This window comes from Scylla paramamosain, chromosome 44 (assembly GCF_035594125.1).
Source record: "Scylla paramamosain isolate STU-SP2022 chromosome 44, ASM3559412v1, whole genome shotgun sequence".
Taxonomy (NCBI): Eukaryota; Metazoa; Arthropoda; class Malacostraca; order Decapoda; family Portunidae; genus Scylla; species Scylla paramamosain.
Window position 1 is genome coordinate 582,501 of NC_087194.1, and position 18,749 is coordinate 601,249.

At 44.3% G+C, this 18,749-nt stretch overlaps 1 protein-coding gene across 1 annotated transcript in view; it reads right to left on the reverse strand.

The window, feature by feature from the left end:
* LOC135093942 (chromatin-remodeling ATPase INO80-like) overlaps positions 1-18,203 on the reverse strand; it is a 60,358-nt gene extending 42,155 nt beyond the window's left edge. The window contains 29 exon segments of the mRNA XM_063993622.1: positions 1,648-1,775; positions 3,523-3,631; positions 3,848-3,967; positions 4,710-4,726; positions 4,729-4,861; positions 6,803-7,097; positions 7,688-7,906; positions 7,908-7,966; positions 8,234-8,327; positions 8,713-8,922; positions 9,012-9,148; positions 9,150-9,173; positions 9,515-9,606; positions 10,309-10,408; positions 10,410-10,512; positions 10,883-11,085; positions 11,314-11,402; positions 11,805-11,893; positions 12,195-12,446; positions 12,965-13,149; positions 13,534-13,692; positions 14,056-14,122; positions 14,124-14,215; positions 14,525-14,659; positions 15,056-15,226; positions 15,592-15,845; positions 17,248-17,327; positions 17,520-17,643; positions 18,077-18,203. Of these exon segments, the coding sequence (XP_063849692.1) occupies positions 1,648-1,775; positions 3,523-3,631; positions 3,848-3,967; positions 4,710-4,726; positions 4,729-4,861; positions 6,803-7,097; positions 7,688-7,906; positions 7,908-7,966; positions 8,234-8,327; positions 8,713-8,922; positions 9,012-9,148; positions 9,150-9,173; positions 9,515-9,606; positions 10,309-10,408; positions 10,410-10,512; positions 10,883-11,085; positions 11,314-11,402; positions 11,805-11,893; positions 12,195-12,446; positions 12,965-13,149; positions 13,534-13,692; positions 14,056-14,122; positions 14,124-14,215; positions 14,525-14,659; positions 15,056-15,226; positions 15,592-15,845; positions 17,248-17,327; positions 17,520-17,643; positions 18,077-18,086 (3,750 nt within the window). The 5' untranslated portion in view covers positions 18,087-18,203.
* Positions 18,204-18,749: the final 546 nt, after the last annotated feature.

Below are 18,749 nucleotides of genomic sequence, written 5' to 3' on the forward strand. Positions count from 1 at the left end.
TTTAGTCCACAGAAAACGAAACATCAAGGAGGTGAGCAAATATAAGGAATTGTGAGCGAGTGAGAAAGTGAGAAAGTGAGCAAGTGTGAGAGAGAGATGAAGATAAAGAGTTTTTGGGGATGGGGGGAGTTATTTAGGTCAAGGTAGGGATAAAACACACACACACACACACACACACACACACACACACACACACACACACACACACACACACACACACACACACACACACGTAACTTTCTCAATAGCTGACACACTACACAATACCACCACCACCACCACTGTCAAAATAAATAACAATAAACACACACACACACACACACACACACACACACACACACACACACACACACACACACACACACACACACACACAGCGTAGTAATTTATTTAGTTCCGTTTACCAGATCAAGTTACATTTTTCATTACATTTTTCTATTACTTTTTTTTTCAATATAAACATAACCTATTTTTTTCTTGTACTCTCTCTCTCTCTCTCTCTCTCTCTCTCTCTCTCTCTCTCTCTCTCTCTCTCTCTCTCTCCCTACCAGTGTAAATATTATAGAGGTCTTAATGAGATGTAAATATGTTGATGAATAAATAAATGCTTAATTTTTCCAGCTGCCTCTTTTTAAACTACCGGCATTTGATAGATAGATAGATAGATAGATAAAGATAGACAGATAGATGGATAGATAGATAGATAGAATATAAATGCATAAACTTTTCTCATTATTAACTGCACAAATTAATGAACAAATAAATGAAAAAATAAATTAAGCAAGAAATACAGAGATGTGTTTGTCAGAAATTGATAATAAATAAAGTATTGATCTGTGTGTGTGTGTGTGTGTGTGTGTGTGTGTGTGTGTGTGTGTGTGTGTGTGTGTGTGTGTGTGTGTGTGTGTGTGTGTCACAAACCTACGTAACCTCAATACTTCCCCCACTCCCCCCTTCCTTTCCCCATTCCCTTCTCCCCCACTCCCCCCCAACCACAATACAAGGTGGAAAAGACCCCTCCCCTTCCCCCCAATCCCTCGTGTGTGTGTGTGTGTGTGTGTGTGTGTGTGTGTGTGTGTGTGTGTGTGTGTGTGTGTGTGTGTGTGTGTGTGTGTGTGTGTGTGTGTTACAGAATCAATTGTTAAAATACGTAATTTTTTTTTCTGAATAGCAAAAGATGAGAGAGAGAGAGAGAGAGAGAGAGAGAGAGAGAGAGAGAGAGAGAGAGAGAGAGAGAGAGAGAGAGAGAGAGAGAGAGAGAGAGAGAGAGAGAGAGAGAGAGAGAGAGAGAGAGGATAACTTACTCTTCCTTCGTTCTTTCTTCCTTCCTTCTTCCCTCCTCCTCCTCCTCCTCTTCATTCCTCCATTCTGGCAAGTCGTTAGAGAGAGATAGGATGTCACCACCACCACCACCTCCTCCTCCTCCTCCATCTCTTTCCTCTTCCCTTCCTCTACTCCTTTTTCCACCTTCCTCTTCCTCCTGCTCTTCCATCTTCCATCCCAGTCCTCCTCTTCCTCTTCCTCCTTCCAATAACCCATCCTTCTTCATCTCCCACCTCCTCACAACAGTATCTTAGCCTCCTCCTCCTCCTCCTCCCATCTTCTCCTCCTCTCCCCCTCATTCCCCCAACCCTACCCCCTTCTTACCTCCAATAAGTCAATCATCTTGGTCATCTGAGAGTAAATAAGCACACGGTGGCCGCCAGATTTCAGTTGAGAGAGAAGAGTATCCAGCACATACAATTTCCCAGCATCCATGATCAGAGAGTGCTTGTCTGCGAGAGAGAGAGAGTGGTGAGTAGGGGGTGGGGGTAGGGTGAAGGTTGGGGGTGTCGGGTTCTGTAGAGGTGGAGGAGGAAGAGCAGGAGGAGTTACAGTTTTATGGAGGAGGAGAGAAGGTTGAGGAATATAAAGGAATACAAATGAAGTCCAAACAGGAGTAGGAGTTTAACAAGAGACTAATGAATTATAATGAGTATACAGTGGTCGTCATAAACATTGTCGCCGGAGAAAACGGTATCCGTTTGAAGGATCAAAACGCGCGCGCTTTTCTTGGCGGGCATCAGGTGCTTTAAATTTAATTCCCCTGATTCATTGTGGTGTTCTTGGGTAACACCACGAGGCTCCCCACCCCATGGTAGGAAAAGCATCCCCATACCATCAACGAATCAGGGAACCTGACGGCAGGAGCAGTGTAGCGGGGGTCAAGGGGATCGCTGCCTGGGCGCCGGTACACGCGACCTTGACTGCTGGCTGTCACTATGAATCTTGACTCGTCGCTCCACAGCACGCCACGCCACTGCTCGATAGTCCAGTCCTTCATCCTGTCACAAAATGCAAGTCTCTTCTCTTGCTGGGCTACAGAAACCACAGGCTTGGGGCGCGCTGCATAACTCAGGTACTGGAGGTCGTCGTGGATACGGCGCGATAATGTCCTCACAGACACATTACTCAGCAATCCAAAGTTGTCTTCCCTTATTTTTCTGGCTGATACTCGTGGATTGCGTTCAAGTTCAAGGTGTACCACCCTCAGAGTTCGTAGGGAAGTTTTGCGGGTGTTTCCTGGTGGTTTCCTCTTCGCGGGTATTTTGTTGCCGCCCATTTCAGCCATGCGCCTCACGTATCGTTGAACTTGACGGACACTGACACCCGTCTGGTCAGAGATAGCCCGTGTGGAGTGCCCAGCCTTGTGGAGAGATGAGATGGCTACGATGTCATCCCGTGACAACATCTGGTAGCGCACCATTGTGCAGGACAACAGCTAAACAGGAGAGTAACTGCAAGCCAGTGTGGGGGGGTGGCGCGGGAGGACAGCAACAAAACACCCCCCAATCAGAGTGATTGACAGGCGCCTGTCACTTCTTCCCGCCTTGGCAAGCTGCCCAACACCCCGGGTGAGGTGCCAGATGTGTGATAACTGAATTTAAAGCACCCGAGGCCCGCCAAGGAAAGCGCGCGCGTTTTGATCATTGAAACGGACACCGTGGTCTCCCGCGACAATGTTTATGGCGAGCACTGTATAATGAGGAAGAGGGGGAAGAAAGGCCAACATGAGTGAAAGTGATGAAAATGATGGTGATGAGGACAAGCTGTCATCATCACCACCATCATCATCATTATTAAAAAGGAGGTACAGATACACTTTTTCATTATCACCATTATCATCATCACTCTCTCTCTCTCTCTCTCTCTCTCTCTCTCTCTCTCTCTCTCTCTCTCTCTCTCAAAGGATGTACTACTAAACACACATACACACATACACACTATCACCACCACCACCACCATCACCACCCACAGAGATAATCACAATAACACATTAAATACATTACACAAATTACACTCATTATACAACCCCCCCATTACCTCCCCTGACCCCCCTCAATGCCCAGGACACCCCCCCATCATTACCCTGTCCCATACAATAGTCTTTTAAGTCCCATTCCTGACCTATATATGGCTCTCTCTCTCTCTCTCTCTCTCTCTCTCTCTCTCTCTCTCTCTCTCTCTCTCTCTCTCACTCACCAGGTATAAGAATGTTGCTCCACCCTAAGCGTGGATACGAGGCACGCAATCCACCTCCACAACTCACTCCACAGAACCTCCACCTCCTCTCCTGCCACTCCTTCTCCAGCTGTGAGGGAAGAAATGGAGAGACCAAGTGGAGTGGGTGGATGAGCGTATGCAGTATAGAAAACGGGAAGGTGGGTGGATGAACGAGTGGATGTTTGGAGGGAAGTGGATGAGATGGAAATGAGAGAAGGGAAAAAATTACGTTAAAAATATGATTAAATTAGGAATTACACACACACACACACACACACACACACACACACACACACACACACACCTCCTCCGAGCCATGCAGGATGTAGGTTCGGGCCAGCGGCTCATCAAAGTGTTTCTGCCGCATCCTCCACCACGCGGCAGTGCGGTCGTGGCAAATCAGCTCCTTCTCCAAGCACTGCGCCTGGGATTACAGGGAATTAACAGGATTAACTTGTTCTAAAGGGAATTTCATTGTTCTAAAGGGGATTTCATTGATCTAAAGGGGATTTCATTGATCTAAAAGGGATTTCATTGATCTAAAGGGGGATTACATTGATCTAAAGGGGATTTCATTGATCTAAAAGGGATTTCATTGATCTAAAGGGGGATTTCATTGATCTAAAGGGGATTTCATTGATCTAAAGGGGATTTCATTGATCTATAGTGGATTTCATTGATCTAAAGGGGATTTCATTGATCTAAAGGGGGATTACATTGATCTAAAAGGGATTTCATTGATCTAAAGGGGGATTACATTGATCTAAAGGGGATTTCATTGATCTAAAAGGGATTTCATTGATCTAAAGGGGATTTCATTGATCTAAAGGGGATTTCATTGATCTAAAGGGGATTTCATTGATCTATAGTGGATTTCATTGATCTAAAGGGGATTTCATTGATCTAAAGGGGGATTACATTGATCTAAAAGGGATTTCATTGATCTATAGTGGATTTCATTGATCTAAAGGGGATTTCATTGATCTAAAGGGGATTTCACTCATTTAAAGAGTTTTCAATGAGATTAAATGGAATTACAAAGTATTTCAATGAGATTACATACAATTAAGAGGATTTCAATGAGATTATACAGAACTGAGGCATTTCAATAAAATTACATAGAATTACATAGATTACATAGGATTTCAAGGGTGTATCTTCCTTACCCTGGGGCAGGTGTGCAGCAGGAAGGCAGGTAAGGCAGTGGGGCGACAGGTGAGCACCATGGGGGGCCGCACCACATGGGGGATCTCAGGTAAGAGGGGTACGTCCTCCCCCACCCCCTCCCCTCCTCCCCATCATGCAGCGCTGACTCCTTCTATGGGCAAAGGATGAGGAAAATTATTAATTTTTTTTTATTTTATTAAAGTTTGTAATTTTTTGTGGTTTTGTAACGCCACCCCCCTCCCGGTACCCCCTCCCTCCTCCTCACCGGTCCGATCAGAGCTCTAATGAGACGAGGCAAAGATCTTCACGGTGAAGAAGAAAAAAAAAAAGAGGAAGAGAGAAGAGGTGAAGCACGCACACACAATAGAAAAAAAGAAAACATTTTTGATTGGTAATGGTTCTCGCCTTCATCGTCATGGCCAGAGGGTAGGGAGAGGTTAATTATCACACAGTACCTACAGTGTGGCTTTATTAGGAGGAACGAAAAATATAAAAATAGCAAAAAAAATAATTAAATGAATAATACTGATGGGATTCTTTGGGTTGACTGACCCACTATGACACTTTATCGAGTGGTTAATCTAGAAAAAAAAAAAAAAAAAAGGCATTTGAAATTCTGGTATGGCATATACACTTATACTCCGTTACTTAACACTACGAATACACAATAAAATAATTACTTTTATAACTCCTCAAGAGTACCATTGATTCTGGGCACCGTTATATCCCTAAATAGCGTCACAGCCTTCATCCATCACTTCTCTACGGCAATAATATTGCCCACAACACATTCACAGTAGACTATATTTGACTAAAGAAACATTACATGGCTAACACTTTCCCAAGACTGTGGCCTGTCTCCACGTGGGACCAACACCGGCTATTTTATCTGTTGCCAGAGGGAAGGGAGAGAGACGCCATTCTGTCAACACGTACTGTTACTATATCTTCACTAGAGACATGAATAATAAACATGAACACAGTAATATTCACTTCTAAATAAAAGAAAAATCAAATAATTCAGAGCTACGAGACCCACCTGTTGCCAGAGGGGAGACGCCATTCTGTGCTCTCTCCCTCAACACCCCCACGCCTCTGAAGTTATTGGAACCTTAGCTAGTTCTCTCTCTCTCTTCTTTCACAAATAATTTTACTGAACCGTGAGTTTAAATAAAAATGCAGGAATAATTGGCTAGCAAGGTGAGCATATAGGCTGGACATTAGTTGAAGTTAATAATTGAATTCTAAATTACTAACATATTTTATAAGCTAGGGAATGACACCTTATGAGTTACTGGTAGGCTGACGCAACATGATGTAATCCTATTATTCGTATTACCACTGATTAGAGAAAACCACAGTTGAAATAAGTAAAGACTATTTATAACAAATGTTTCAAGACTTCTAAATCACTCCCACGAATACACGCCTTATAAATATACTTTTTCATATAATCACTAAACCTTTAATAACCGCTATTATCCTCCTCTTCACCGCAAGCTACAAAAGAAAACAATTATTGGGGAGACTCAAAGAAACACAGAAATAATAAAAAGGAGCGTTACAGTTTAGGGGGAGGAAAATTATTATCGTTATTATCATTATTATTATTATTATTATTATTATTATTATTATTATTATTGTTGTTGTTGTTATTGTTGTTATTTTATCAAACGTCCTATTTTTTTTTTTTTAATTTGGGAAGAGGAAAATCATTGTTTATTGTTGTTTATCATTATTATTGTCATTATTTTATTAAACGATGCAACTTTATCTGTGACTTGAGGGGACGAAAGTCACTACAATTATCACGATCATTATTATCATCATTTTCTTAAACGATGCGACTTTATCTGTGACTTGAGGTGAGGAAAATCATTAAAATTATCATTATCATTATCATTATCTTATCAAACACCCTCATTTTTCTGTGGTGTCAAAATAACAAGTTCCATTTTTTATTCAATCATCACACACACACACACACACACACACACACACACACACACATCACCATTACCATGAAAAACTGACACCCATTCCATCTCCCTTCCCTCCATCACCCCTCTCACACTCTCCCTCTCCCTCTCACCTTGTCTCCACTCCGTCTTGACCCGTGCTTAGAAGAAGAACCAGATTTTCTATGCGACTTTGATCCACCTGACCTCTGAGAGCCTCCAGATTTTGGGGTTAAACTGCCTGTCTTCTGAGGGGAGGAAGAAGAAGAAGAGGTGCTGCTGGAAGCTCTTGGGGACTGCCTCGGGTCATGGGGGAGGGTAGGGGAGGTCAGCTGGTCATTCCGGGTCACAGAGGGGTCAGGGTTTGAGTCCGGGTCATGCTGTGTTTCTGAGAGGACTTCAATGTTTGGTTTGTTTGCTACCCTTGATCTGTGGGAGAATGTTATTGTTATTTTTGTTTGTTGTTGTTATTTTTGTTTGTTTCTCTCTTTCTCTGTCCCTCCCAATGTTTCTTTCAGTCATTCTTGATGCTTGAGTCCTTAAACTATCACTGCAATCACAAAAAACACCCTTGAAAAACTTAACCACTTTGACTGGACCCTGTTACTGACTTAAACTATCCCTTGCCTTCTGAACTGTCACTGGAAGCAAAGAAACCGTCTTGAGAACCCAAATAACTTCCTCTACTCCCTGTGACACTAAATAATCACAAACAGACTTCTGAGAACCTGAACAGCTTCCACTGCAGCCTCTCAAACAGTTACCACTATTCATATTATCACAAGAAACACGAATAACAGTCTTGAAAACCCCAAATAACTTAAACTACAGCCTGTTACGTTACCAGGACAAGACGTACACACATGCAAACACACTAACATCACCACACACACACACTACCACCACCACACACCACACACACCATTAAAAGAAGACAGGACAAGCCTCCCACATACTGCAGAACACTGTACCACCACACACACCCCCTGCCATCACCACACACCCCACCACCCACTCACCTCATAATACGATGGTTCAAGGTCTCAGGGATGTGATGGAGGACATGATCGGTGAAGGTATAGACTGACGAGGTGTGTGACGTAAACACCAGCTCCTGCAGGACTTCACTCGTCGCAATGGCAGAGCGGTTAAGGGTGGAAATGAAGGGTATCAGGAGCAGGTCCTTCTCGGCTCGTCCCTTGCCCCTAGAGGACCCCGCCTGCCCCTCCCGGTGCCCGAAGGTGTGGCGCAGGTACAGGATGTTGGCATACTGCAGTGCCGCCACCAGGAGCATCAGTCTGAAGGAAGGTGTGTCAAGATAGGTTGATGGAAAATGTGGTTTTCAGTGATTTTTTTTTTTTTTTTATGTAAGACATGAAAAAAGACCCACTTAGGTGTATTAGGATGAGCTGAGAGTATGAATGGTGTGTGTGTGTGTGTGTGTGTGTGGTGCCATGTCTGAGCTACCCTGTGTGGAAAAGATTATTTTATGGGAAGAAAATAAGAGGGTCTTTACTTATGAGTTATTTCTCCCTCAGTCTGCCTCCCCTGTGCTTGAGTCTCACCTGGGAAGAAGGCCGCCGAACATGACCTGTGACATCTCGTGAGGACTCAAGGCCACAAAACGCAGGAATGAGAAACACTTCACTGGCTCCTTTTCTGCGGGGAGAGACACACGGAGGGGGAAAGAAAGACATATTATTCATCATTATTCATTAAATGCGTGAATGAAAATGTGCTATGGTCTTTTGTTTTGTGGGGGAGATAAAGGAGAGAGAAAAAACACATAATTATTTGTCTTTCATCAAATACAGGAATAAAAACCACTTGAAGGGAAAGAGGAAAGGAATAACACAATGAAAATATTTTGATGCATCTGGAATCACAATAAAGAAGCGGAAATATTCACCCCACTACTAACACTCCATAAAAAGTATTCAACCTGTCACCAGAAATACAAAAAAAATAAATAAATAAAAAATAAAACAAAATAAACTAATAAAAATAAATAAAACCACAAATTTCTCCACTCCAGCTGACTTACCCCTGGGAGCAGAGAGGGAGGAGTGGATGTACTGGGGGTGGAAGATGTTTGAGGTGGTTGTGTGGAGGAGGTGGTACTTGGAGGGGGGGGAGCGTGGAGTAGGTGTGCGCCACGGAACACCAGCTTGTGGGGATGTGGTATGGCTCAGGACGCATCGTGTAGGGTGACCTCACATCCCGACGCTCCAGCAGCTCAGGGTGGTTGCACACCTGTGGAGCGAGTGGAGCATTGGGCCAGTGGAGCATTGGGGGCAACATACTGACAAATAGACTCACACAAATAGACAGACAGACGTACCTTTCCTGAACTGCATCACCAGGTTCATGAGCGATGACGTAACTGATGACTGCTGTGATGACGGACCCATCGATGACCTCAGCAACTCATCAATGCTAATCTTGTTCTTCAGGCCGTTGTACAGAAACTTCTGGCGCGAGCGTAAGGGGACAGTACATCATGATCTGCAAAAGTAGGGGTAGGGTTAGGGGGTAGGGGTAGGTTAGGTTAGGTTGGGTTAATGTTCAGTTTGGCTAAGATTACATTAGGTTAGGTTAAGTTTAGTTAGGTTTGGTTAGGTCAGATTTAGAATGAGTTAGGTTACGTTTGATTTGATAAGATTAATAAATTACCTTTAAGTTACATTAGGTTAGATTACCAATGTGTGGGAGGGATGAGGAGAGAAAGATAACAACTCCCTCTCTCTCTCTCTCTCTCCTCTCTCTCTCTCTCTCTCTCTCTCTCTCTCTCTCTCTCTCTCATCTCTCTCTCTCTCTCTCATACACACACGCACACACAGACTCACCTCAATTTTGTCCGTCAGTTCATTTTCCACCTCAGTTTTCACCCTCCTCAGCATGAACGGTTTCAAAATCATGTGCAGGCGATTCAGGTGTTCTGCCAGAGTGAGGAAAAGAAGAGTGACTGCTAAACCTAAATAAATATATGATGTGGTGGCTATAACAATGAATATAAGCGTGTGAATCTGAGCGTATAGACGATTCAAATGTTCTGTGGGAGTGAGGAAGATGAAAAATGACTGATAAACCTAAATAATTATGTGATGCTATAAAGATAAATATAAGGCGTGTGAATCTGAGAGTATAGACGACTCGAGTATATAATATAAGCGTGTGAATGTGAGTGTGTAAACATTACGAGTGTTGTGTTGGAGTGAGAAAAATCATGTTTAATCTAGAAAATATGGAGTGTAATGCTGTACAGATAATTAGAACCATATTGATTGGATTCTTAATTTAATTTCGCTTTTTTTTTTGTTGGGGAAAAGAAAGGAAAGTAATTTATAACCACATATCAACTGAACTCAACCCATCCACTCCTCCACTCACTCTAATCCACAAACAAAACAAAAAATCACTTATAATCATCTTGTCTATTCCACTTGCCCAGTCATCCACATGCAGAAACCCACCAGTAACCATGCATCCATCCCTCCACTCACTCTAATCCCTCTCCATTCATCCACCACATTCAAAAAAGCCCACCAAACACACATCCACTCCACTCCACTCACTCTAATCCCTCTCCATTCATCCACACATTCAAAAAGCCCACCAAACACACATCCACTCCACTCACTCTCGTCCACATGTGTCTTGTTCTCCACGTGTCCCTCGATGTCCTTGCTGAACCACTCATTGAACCACAGGTGGGAGTCGAACAGGGTGGGCATGATGAAAGTGAAGCAGTGCCCACAGCTCCGCCATGCTGTTCTGGATGGGGGTGCCCGACAGCAGCAGGCGGTTGCGACAGCTGAAACCCAGGAGCAGCTTCCACCTCTGGCTGTGTGGGTAGAATGGTGGAGGAAAATCATTGAAGTTGTCATTATTTTATTAAATGTCACAATTTTCTGTGGTTTGAGAAAAGGAGAATCATTTTTATTGTCTTGATCATTATCACTGTCAGTCATTATTTTAATAAATATTGCAATTTTCAGTGATTTGCGAGGAGGAAAATCATTATTGTTGTCATTATTTACTAAACTGCAACTTTCCTGTGGTTTGAGGGCAGGAAAATCATTATCATTGTCATTTTACTAAACATCACCTCATCTCACCCCACACACACACGCACAAACACACCCAACCCCCACACACACACACACACACACCCACACACACAACCTTTCCTCACCCAATCCACACCCACATACCTGTTAATACTCTTGATAGCTTGAGCCTCGTCCAGAACCATATAATTCCACTTGAGTCTATTGAGAAACTTGAAATCTTGAATGACGATCTGGTAGCTGGTGACCACAATATGAAAACTGGCTTCCTTCGATCCCAGATTCTTGCCGTCAAAGAATTTTCTAAGGTTCTTCCTCTCTTCTGGATTCCCCCAATATGGCACCACCTGGGAGAGGGAGAGAGTGAGAGGTGAGAGGTGAGAGTGAGTGAGAGGCTTGGAGATGCAAAGGCAGGGAAGGAAAGAGGGAAAACAATGTGAATCTCGCTCTCTCTCTCTCTCTGTCACACATCAAACTAACAAACAAACAAACAAACAAACACCTACAACTTTAAACATTTCCTCAATTTACCCACAAATCTCAGCATACCAAAAACTGACACCTGTCCACATTACCTTGAACTCTGGGACAAATCTTGCAATCTCGCCTGTCCAATTATGCAAGGTGGAGGCAGGTGTGATGATTAGGAAGGGCCCCCAGGTGTCTGCAAAGTGGTGAAAGCTCGTTAACCCTTGGATGCTAATATATATATATACCTTGTGTATAAAAATTTCTTAACCTTTTAACTGTTTATTATTTATTTATTGTAGTGTAGCAGGGATGGGGCTAAGAGTGTGTGTGTGTGTGTGTGTGTGTGTGTGTGTGTGTGTGTGTGTGTGTGTGTGTGTGTGTGTGTGTGTGTGTGTGTGTGTGTGTGTGTGTGTGTCTTGTCTAGGGCCGCCCCATGTGGGACTGCCAGCTTCCTGTACAGAGAGACGAACAAACAGTAAGGAGGAAAAATGCATCAAACTGTATTATAAGGAGACAGAAGAATAAATAAATAAGGAGGAAAAAAAATACATGAAAAACTGTATTATTTGGTGCCTAATGAACATCTCAATCTTACCGTACTGCTCACAGATGTGGGCCAGGAATGCGATGGATTGCACCGTCTTGCCCAGCCCCATCTCGTCTGCCAGGATGCCGTTGATTGCCCTGCGGAAACACCAGCCACTGACGCCAACCCAGAACGTCACACAACACACACACACACACACACACACACACACACACACACACACACACACACACACAACACACACACACACACACACACAAACTGGAAGACAGCTAGACCAAACACTCACATATACACACTCGCACACACACACTCACAAAACACACATATATACACAAAAACACACACACACACACACACACACACACAAGATAGCACACACAAACAGACAGATAGCAAGACAAACACACACACACACACATACACACACACACACACAAACTCACAAAATAGTAAAGATTAGCAAGCCAGTTCATTCCATTTAGCTGGTAACTCTTGAGAACACCATTAAAACATCTTGGCTGGGGATGTTCCTTAGCCTCTCTCACACTGCCACTACCGCCACCGCCACCACCACCACCCAGCCCTCCGCCACCCTTCCCCTGGGACCCGGAGAACAGGTTAAGCTTGGCCTGCTGCAGTGAATAAGCTTCCTGTGCTGTTTTTAAAGCTTGGACCTTCATGGCTTCACTGTAAAAGAGAGAGGGAGTGTGAGTTAGAGGATAATTTTCTGAAATGCTTTTGGTTTTAACTTCACTACATTCCAAAGGCTTTAGTTGAAGTGACATGGGTTTTGCAGGGTGTTTTTACAGTTCTAGTGACAGATTAACAAAATATCTACATTACTAACAGGAGAAACACTCATGAGAACCTGGCTAATCATCTCTGTGGCCTTGGAAAATAATTGTGGTGAGAGAGCAAGGTATTTTTTAAGACTCCCCCAAAATAAAACAACAAAACACTGAAAAACGTAACCTAAGCAAACAAAAACACACTAAAACACTTCAACACCACTCCAACACCACCTAATCTAACCTAACCTAACCAAAAACACTTCAACACCACTCCAACACCACCCAACCTAACCTAACATAACCAAAAACACTTCACCACCACTCCAACACCACATAACCTAACCAAAACCATTGCAACACCACTCCAACATCACCTAACCTAACCAAAAACACCCCCCACCTAACGTAACCCACCAGTCGTAGTCATCAGCCGAGAAGGAAGCCGATGCAGGGAGGGAGGTATCATCTTCTAATTGCTTCAGAATTGTGCTCGTGTCCTCGTCGTCAAGCGAGGCCGACCCCATCTTGTTCTTCATGAAGTGTGCGTAAAGTTCAGGCAGAGTAATCAGGAAGTTGACTTTACGTTGCTGCCGCTTGGCCTAAAATGGAGAGAGAGAGAGAGAGTGAGAGGGAGAGGATTACTTAAGGGTGGTACAGGGTGGTGAAAAAAGTTTTTACGCTAATGTGAAAGAGAGAGAGCGAGGGAGAGGATTACTTAAGGGTGGTACAGGGTGGTGAAAAAGTTTTTACGCTAATGTGTGAGAGAGAGAGAGAGAGAGAGAGAGAGAGAGAGAGAGAGAGAGAGAGAGAGAGAGAGAGAGAGAGAGAGAGAGAGAGAGAGAGAGAGAGAGAGAGAGAGAGAGAGAGAAACCAACAGCAACAAAACAAAACACCAAAAACAAAAATAAATAAATAAACAAATTAATTAAACAAGACCTAACCCTGCCCATCCACCAATCCCATCCACCCCCCAATCCACTCACCTCCAGTATCTCCTTGTCCATCTTCCGCTGTTCCTCCGCTTCCTTTTCCGCCCTTCTGTTTTGCTCCTTCAAGATCCGGTCAAATTTCTTCCATTCCGCTTGCATCGTTCTTGTAAGCCTCTTGAGAAGCCACACTTTGTCCTTCACTGTCTTCTGGCTCTGTGGAGGAGGAGGAGGAGGAGGAGGAGGAGGAGGAGGAGGAGGAGGAGGAGGAGGAGGAGGAGGAGGTAGCAAGGTTAGATGGGTGGGTGGATGGATGTAGGAGGAGGAGGAGGAGAATATGGATGAGAATAAAGAAGAGGAGAAGGAGAGAGAGAAGGATGACAACAAGAATGATGAAGAATAGGAAGAGGAGAGTAAGGATGAAGAGGAGAACCAGGAAGAGGAAGAGGAAGACGAAGAAGAGGAAGAGAAAAAAAAAACAGATATCAGTACAATTAAAATACACAAAACAACAACAACAACAACAACAACAACAACAACAACAACAACAACAACAACAACTCCTACAACACTACACACCTGCAGGGCCTTCTGGCGACACACCCGCATACAACCAGTGGCCATACGCTTGCAGTTTTGGAGAAACTTCCTTGCGAAATGACAATTTGGACTTCTGACACCGGCTAACCTCTTTCTTTGCCATCACCACCCACAGCTTGTGTCTGCGCATGGTGAGGGCCTGGAGGAGGAGGAGGAGGAGGAGGAGGAGGAGGAGGAGGAGGAGGAGGGGATGTGGTGGTGGTGTTACGGTGATGAGGACAAGGGAGGGAGGGAGGGAGGGAGGGAGGGAAGGAAGGAAGGAGAGAAGGAAGATATAAATTAATTAATCAACACAAACAATAATATAAACAAATAAACAAGTAAATAAAAACAAGATAACACACACACACACACACACACACACACACACACACACACACACACACACACACACCTTCCTATGACTTCAACTCAAAAAAATATAAAAAACAGACAAAAAAGTACAAACTTGAGCATCCAGTTTCTTGTGCTTTCTATCTCTCCTGACCCCGCGACCTCTGCTGCCCTTGACTGGCGCTGTGAGGTCATCTGAGGCGTCGTCTGGGAAGCTATGGAGGCTGTCCTCATTTTGTGCTGCTGGACTCTGTGGGGGAAAAGGTTAGGTCAGGTCAGGTCAGGTTAGGTTAAGTTAGGTTAGGTTAGTGTGTGTGTGTGTGTGTGTGTGTGTGTGTTGAAGGAAGGTTAGATAGATAAAGTAAGGAAAAGATGGAGAGAGAGAGAGAGAGAGAGAGAGAGAGAGAGAGAGAGAGAGAGAGAGAGAGAGAGAGAGAGAGAGAGAGAGAGAGAGAGAGAGAGAGAGAGAGAGAGAGAGAGAGAGAGAAGAAAGGGAAATAGATAAGAATAAAAGGAGAGAAAGAAGAAGCAAAGTAGAGGAAGAAAGAAAAAAACAAAAAAACAAAAAAAATCATCCACTTTTCCTACTTCCATTTTCACACACACACACACACACACACACACCACCACCACCACCAGCAATTACCTCCGGCTCCACCTCCTCCTCCTCCTCTTCCTTTTTCACCTTCCTGAGCCTCTCCTTCTCTCTCTTCTCCTTGTTCTTCTTCCTTCTCGTTCCTGCCATGAACCTTTGATGGTCGGGGTACTTGTCAACCCGAGAGAGGAGACCCGCGCTGTAGTAAAGGTAACCGCGATTCTGTAGGGGGGGAGAGAAATTAGGAATGGGTAAGGAATGGGTGGGGAATGGGTGGGAATGGGGGGATAGGCACTTAGGAATGGGGAAATTGGGAGGGATATGCAAGGAATGGAAGAGGTAAGTGATTAGGAATGGTTAGGAATGGAGTGATGGGGAGTTATGAATGGTGAATGGGGTTAGGAATGGGTTTCTTTAGTCTCTCTCTCTCTCTCTCTCTCTCTCTCTCTCTCTCGCTCTCTCTATCAGCTTTCTCTTATTTCTCCTTTCCCTACATACAAAATGATTTCTCTCTCTCTCTCTCTCTCTCTCTCTCTCTCTCTCTCTCTCTCTCTCTCTCTCTCTCTCTCTCTCTCTCTCTCTCTCACCTCTTCACTCTGATAAAAATGTGACTGGTGATGTTTTCTCAAGCGATGTTCCTTCAGCATCTCCTCCAGATCAGACGATGTGAGCCTCCGCCCCTCCTCCTCCTCCTCCTCCCGCCCCTCCTCCTCCTCCTCCTCCGAGTCCGAGGAGGAGGAGGAGGAAGAAGAGGAGGAGGAGATGAGGATGTCCTTCAACCATTGTCGTTTGCGGCGAACAAAGTTGAAGTTGTATAGATGGGATGTGTCATCTTCGCGTTCTGGAAGTAGTAGTAGTAGTAGTAGTAGTAGTAGTAGTAGTAGTAGTAGTAGTAGTAGTAGTAGTAGTAGTAGTAGTAGTAGTGACAATACTACTACAACTACTACTACTACTACTACTACTACTACTACTACTACTAATAATAATAATAATAGTAGTTTTGTCATTTCATTTTAAAATCCTGTGTTCTTTTATGTGTGTGTGTGTGTGTGTGTGTGTGTAATAATACACACACACACACACACAGCGGAGTGGTGTGGAGGGGAGGAAAGGTTTGACAGATAGCAGCAAAGTGATCGTTCATCTCCTGAGCCGCGAGATTGGCAGGAAGGTGTGAAGTGCAAGGAAGAGATGAAGTGTGCTTTTGTAGGCCACACAAAGCTTTGATCTTAGCGTACCACTGTCTGTTGTTGGTCAGCTTGAGGTGGTGTATCTTGTCAGGGTAATAGCTTGCCTTTGCAGCCTTAATCTCCCTGATCACTCTGTTTCTTAGTTTCCTGTATAGGACCGAGCAGGAGTGGAACGCCCAGGTCCGCTGACGCATGAGTCTTTTAATGCGGGGCGTCATCCAGGGAGCATCACACGGGTGCGTTGTGACGCTCTTGGCTGGGAAGTAGCAGTGGAAGGCTTCTGTGGTGGTGTGCTGTTGTGGCTCTTGGGGGGTGGGGGGGTGGTACACGACGCACATGATGATGGAGGCCGTGTTGCTGTGATGGCAGGGGGGGCGTGACTCTCACCCACAGGGCCTCCACACCGGTAGGAATATCGACAGGGAGGTGTGAGGGGCTGGGGGCAGAGCGGCAGAAAACGGTCACTCTGCCACGTCTCAGTAACCACCACAATGTCCGCACAAGTAGAACTCACCGTCACAATCAACTCGTCCATCTTGTTGGCCAGAGACGTCGCATTAAATAAGAGGGAGGGAAGACACACGCGGCACTTCAATGTGCTTGTATTCCTCCTTCTCCACACTGCGGTCTTCTCTGGCACTGGAGGTCACTACCTTGATGGGACGCATGTGTTTCCCTCCCCTCGACCCTCGGTTCCGAAATAGTTAGAAGGTGTTAAGGCAGTGTATCACGTTGGGCGGCGGGTAACCTGATCCTCACCTACGACGCAGGAGGTAGTTGCGTGCGTACGTTTGCACTGAAGCACACATTATTCTTTATGTGTCAACACGCACTCGTTAAATGTGTTCACAAGTACAACAATCCCACCAGGGCGAGCCTAAAACTAAAAGCTAAAAGTTGAAAACAGAAAAAACTCAGGTCACTATCACTGGGGGGCAGGGAAGGCCAACAAGCTGGCCCAGGCTGCCCAAGAGCGCCAAAGGTCACACGTCCTGCCCGTGTGAGGTCAAGACTGTGTGTGTGTGTGTGTGTGTGTGTGTGTGTGTGTCTCACCTTCTTTACTCTTGGGGATGCCATTCCTGTGTGCCACAGTGCCACCCTCCACCTCAGATTCAGATGCTGTGTCATAATCACTGAAAATAAATAAATAAATAAATAATAATAATAATAATAATAATAATAATAATAATAATTCTCTCTCTCTCTCTCTCTCTCTCTCTCTCTCTCTCTCTCTCTCAAGATAGCAAAGAAAGGCGTTAAAAAGTACATTTTAATAATACTAATAGTAGTAGTAGTAGTAGTAGTAGTAATTGTAGTCGTCTTACCTAACAGGCTGGCTTAAGACACTTTCGACGTAGTTAAGAAATGGGTCTAACTTGAGTGCCTGCTCCAGCCTCTGCAGGTGGACTGGCTTGGAAAACTCTGCAAACTCCGTCTCCTCCATTGCTTCTGTGTGGGAGTGGATGGGAGGTGGATGTTAGTGGTGGTGGTGGTGGAGAGAGAGGTGAAGAATTTAGCATAAGAGAAAAAACAATTCAATAACGCATAGAAAAGATGAATAAGGAAATAATGAGTGAAGAACAATCAATAAGGAACAAGGAAACAAAACCTTAGGGAGAGAACACATAAAGGAAATTAATTAGCACTGTAATGCTGCCGAGGTAAATGCAATGAGCGAGTGAGCGAATCTAACCACCATGAACAAGAAAATACATCATGGTTTGCAGGAAGAACAAACCAACACATTCATCACCAACACATTCATCAGCTATGGCAACACACACACACACACACACACACACACACACACACACACACCAGGAAAAACAGAAAAGAGAACGAAGAATAAAAAAAAAAAGTAAAAAGAAAATCAGAAACTTACCTGACCTCATATCCCTCAACCACCATCACCACCACCAATAAAAACCATAAACACACACACACGCACGCACACACACACGCCGAATATTTCAATTTAGTGCTCCTCAACATTAATAGGCAGCTCTAAGTTCCCTAGGAGTCTGGACATACTTACCCAGCTAACCCGTGCAGGAGCGGCCACGTGATACGCAGACTGTCAACAAATAGTCACCAAACACCAAAATAGATGTAAATAGAGGCAAAATCTTAGCCTCAGAGCCGCCGCCGCCTTGCTGTGCTCCCTCCCTGGCGGGGTGAAGGGGCGGCAAAGGGCGTGGACGGTGTGGCAGGTGCGCGGGGGCAGGACCAGCAAGCCCCGGGTCGCCTGCAGGAGCCTGGGAGGGAAAACACCAGAAAATCTTTATTCGCCATCATACCCGCCATTATTGTGAATATCGTTCCAAAGTTATTTTTAAGTTTTTCGACGTTTTGCGTTGTTTTTTTGCCATTTCCTAATACTTTTGATATGTAAAGTGATTTTTAATGATCTTCCTTTATAGTTCATATATATTGGAATGTTTGTTTTGGGAATTTGAAGTTAAAATGTTTTGGGTCGGATTGGATTAAATCGGGTCTTGTCCCTATTACTTTTTCCTAATTTCTCATTCATTCCGTCTTTAATATCCAGCTTTTTG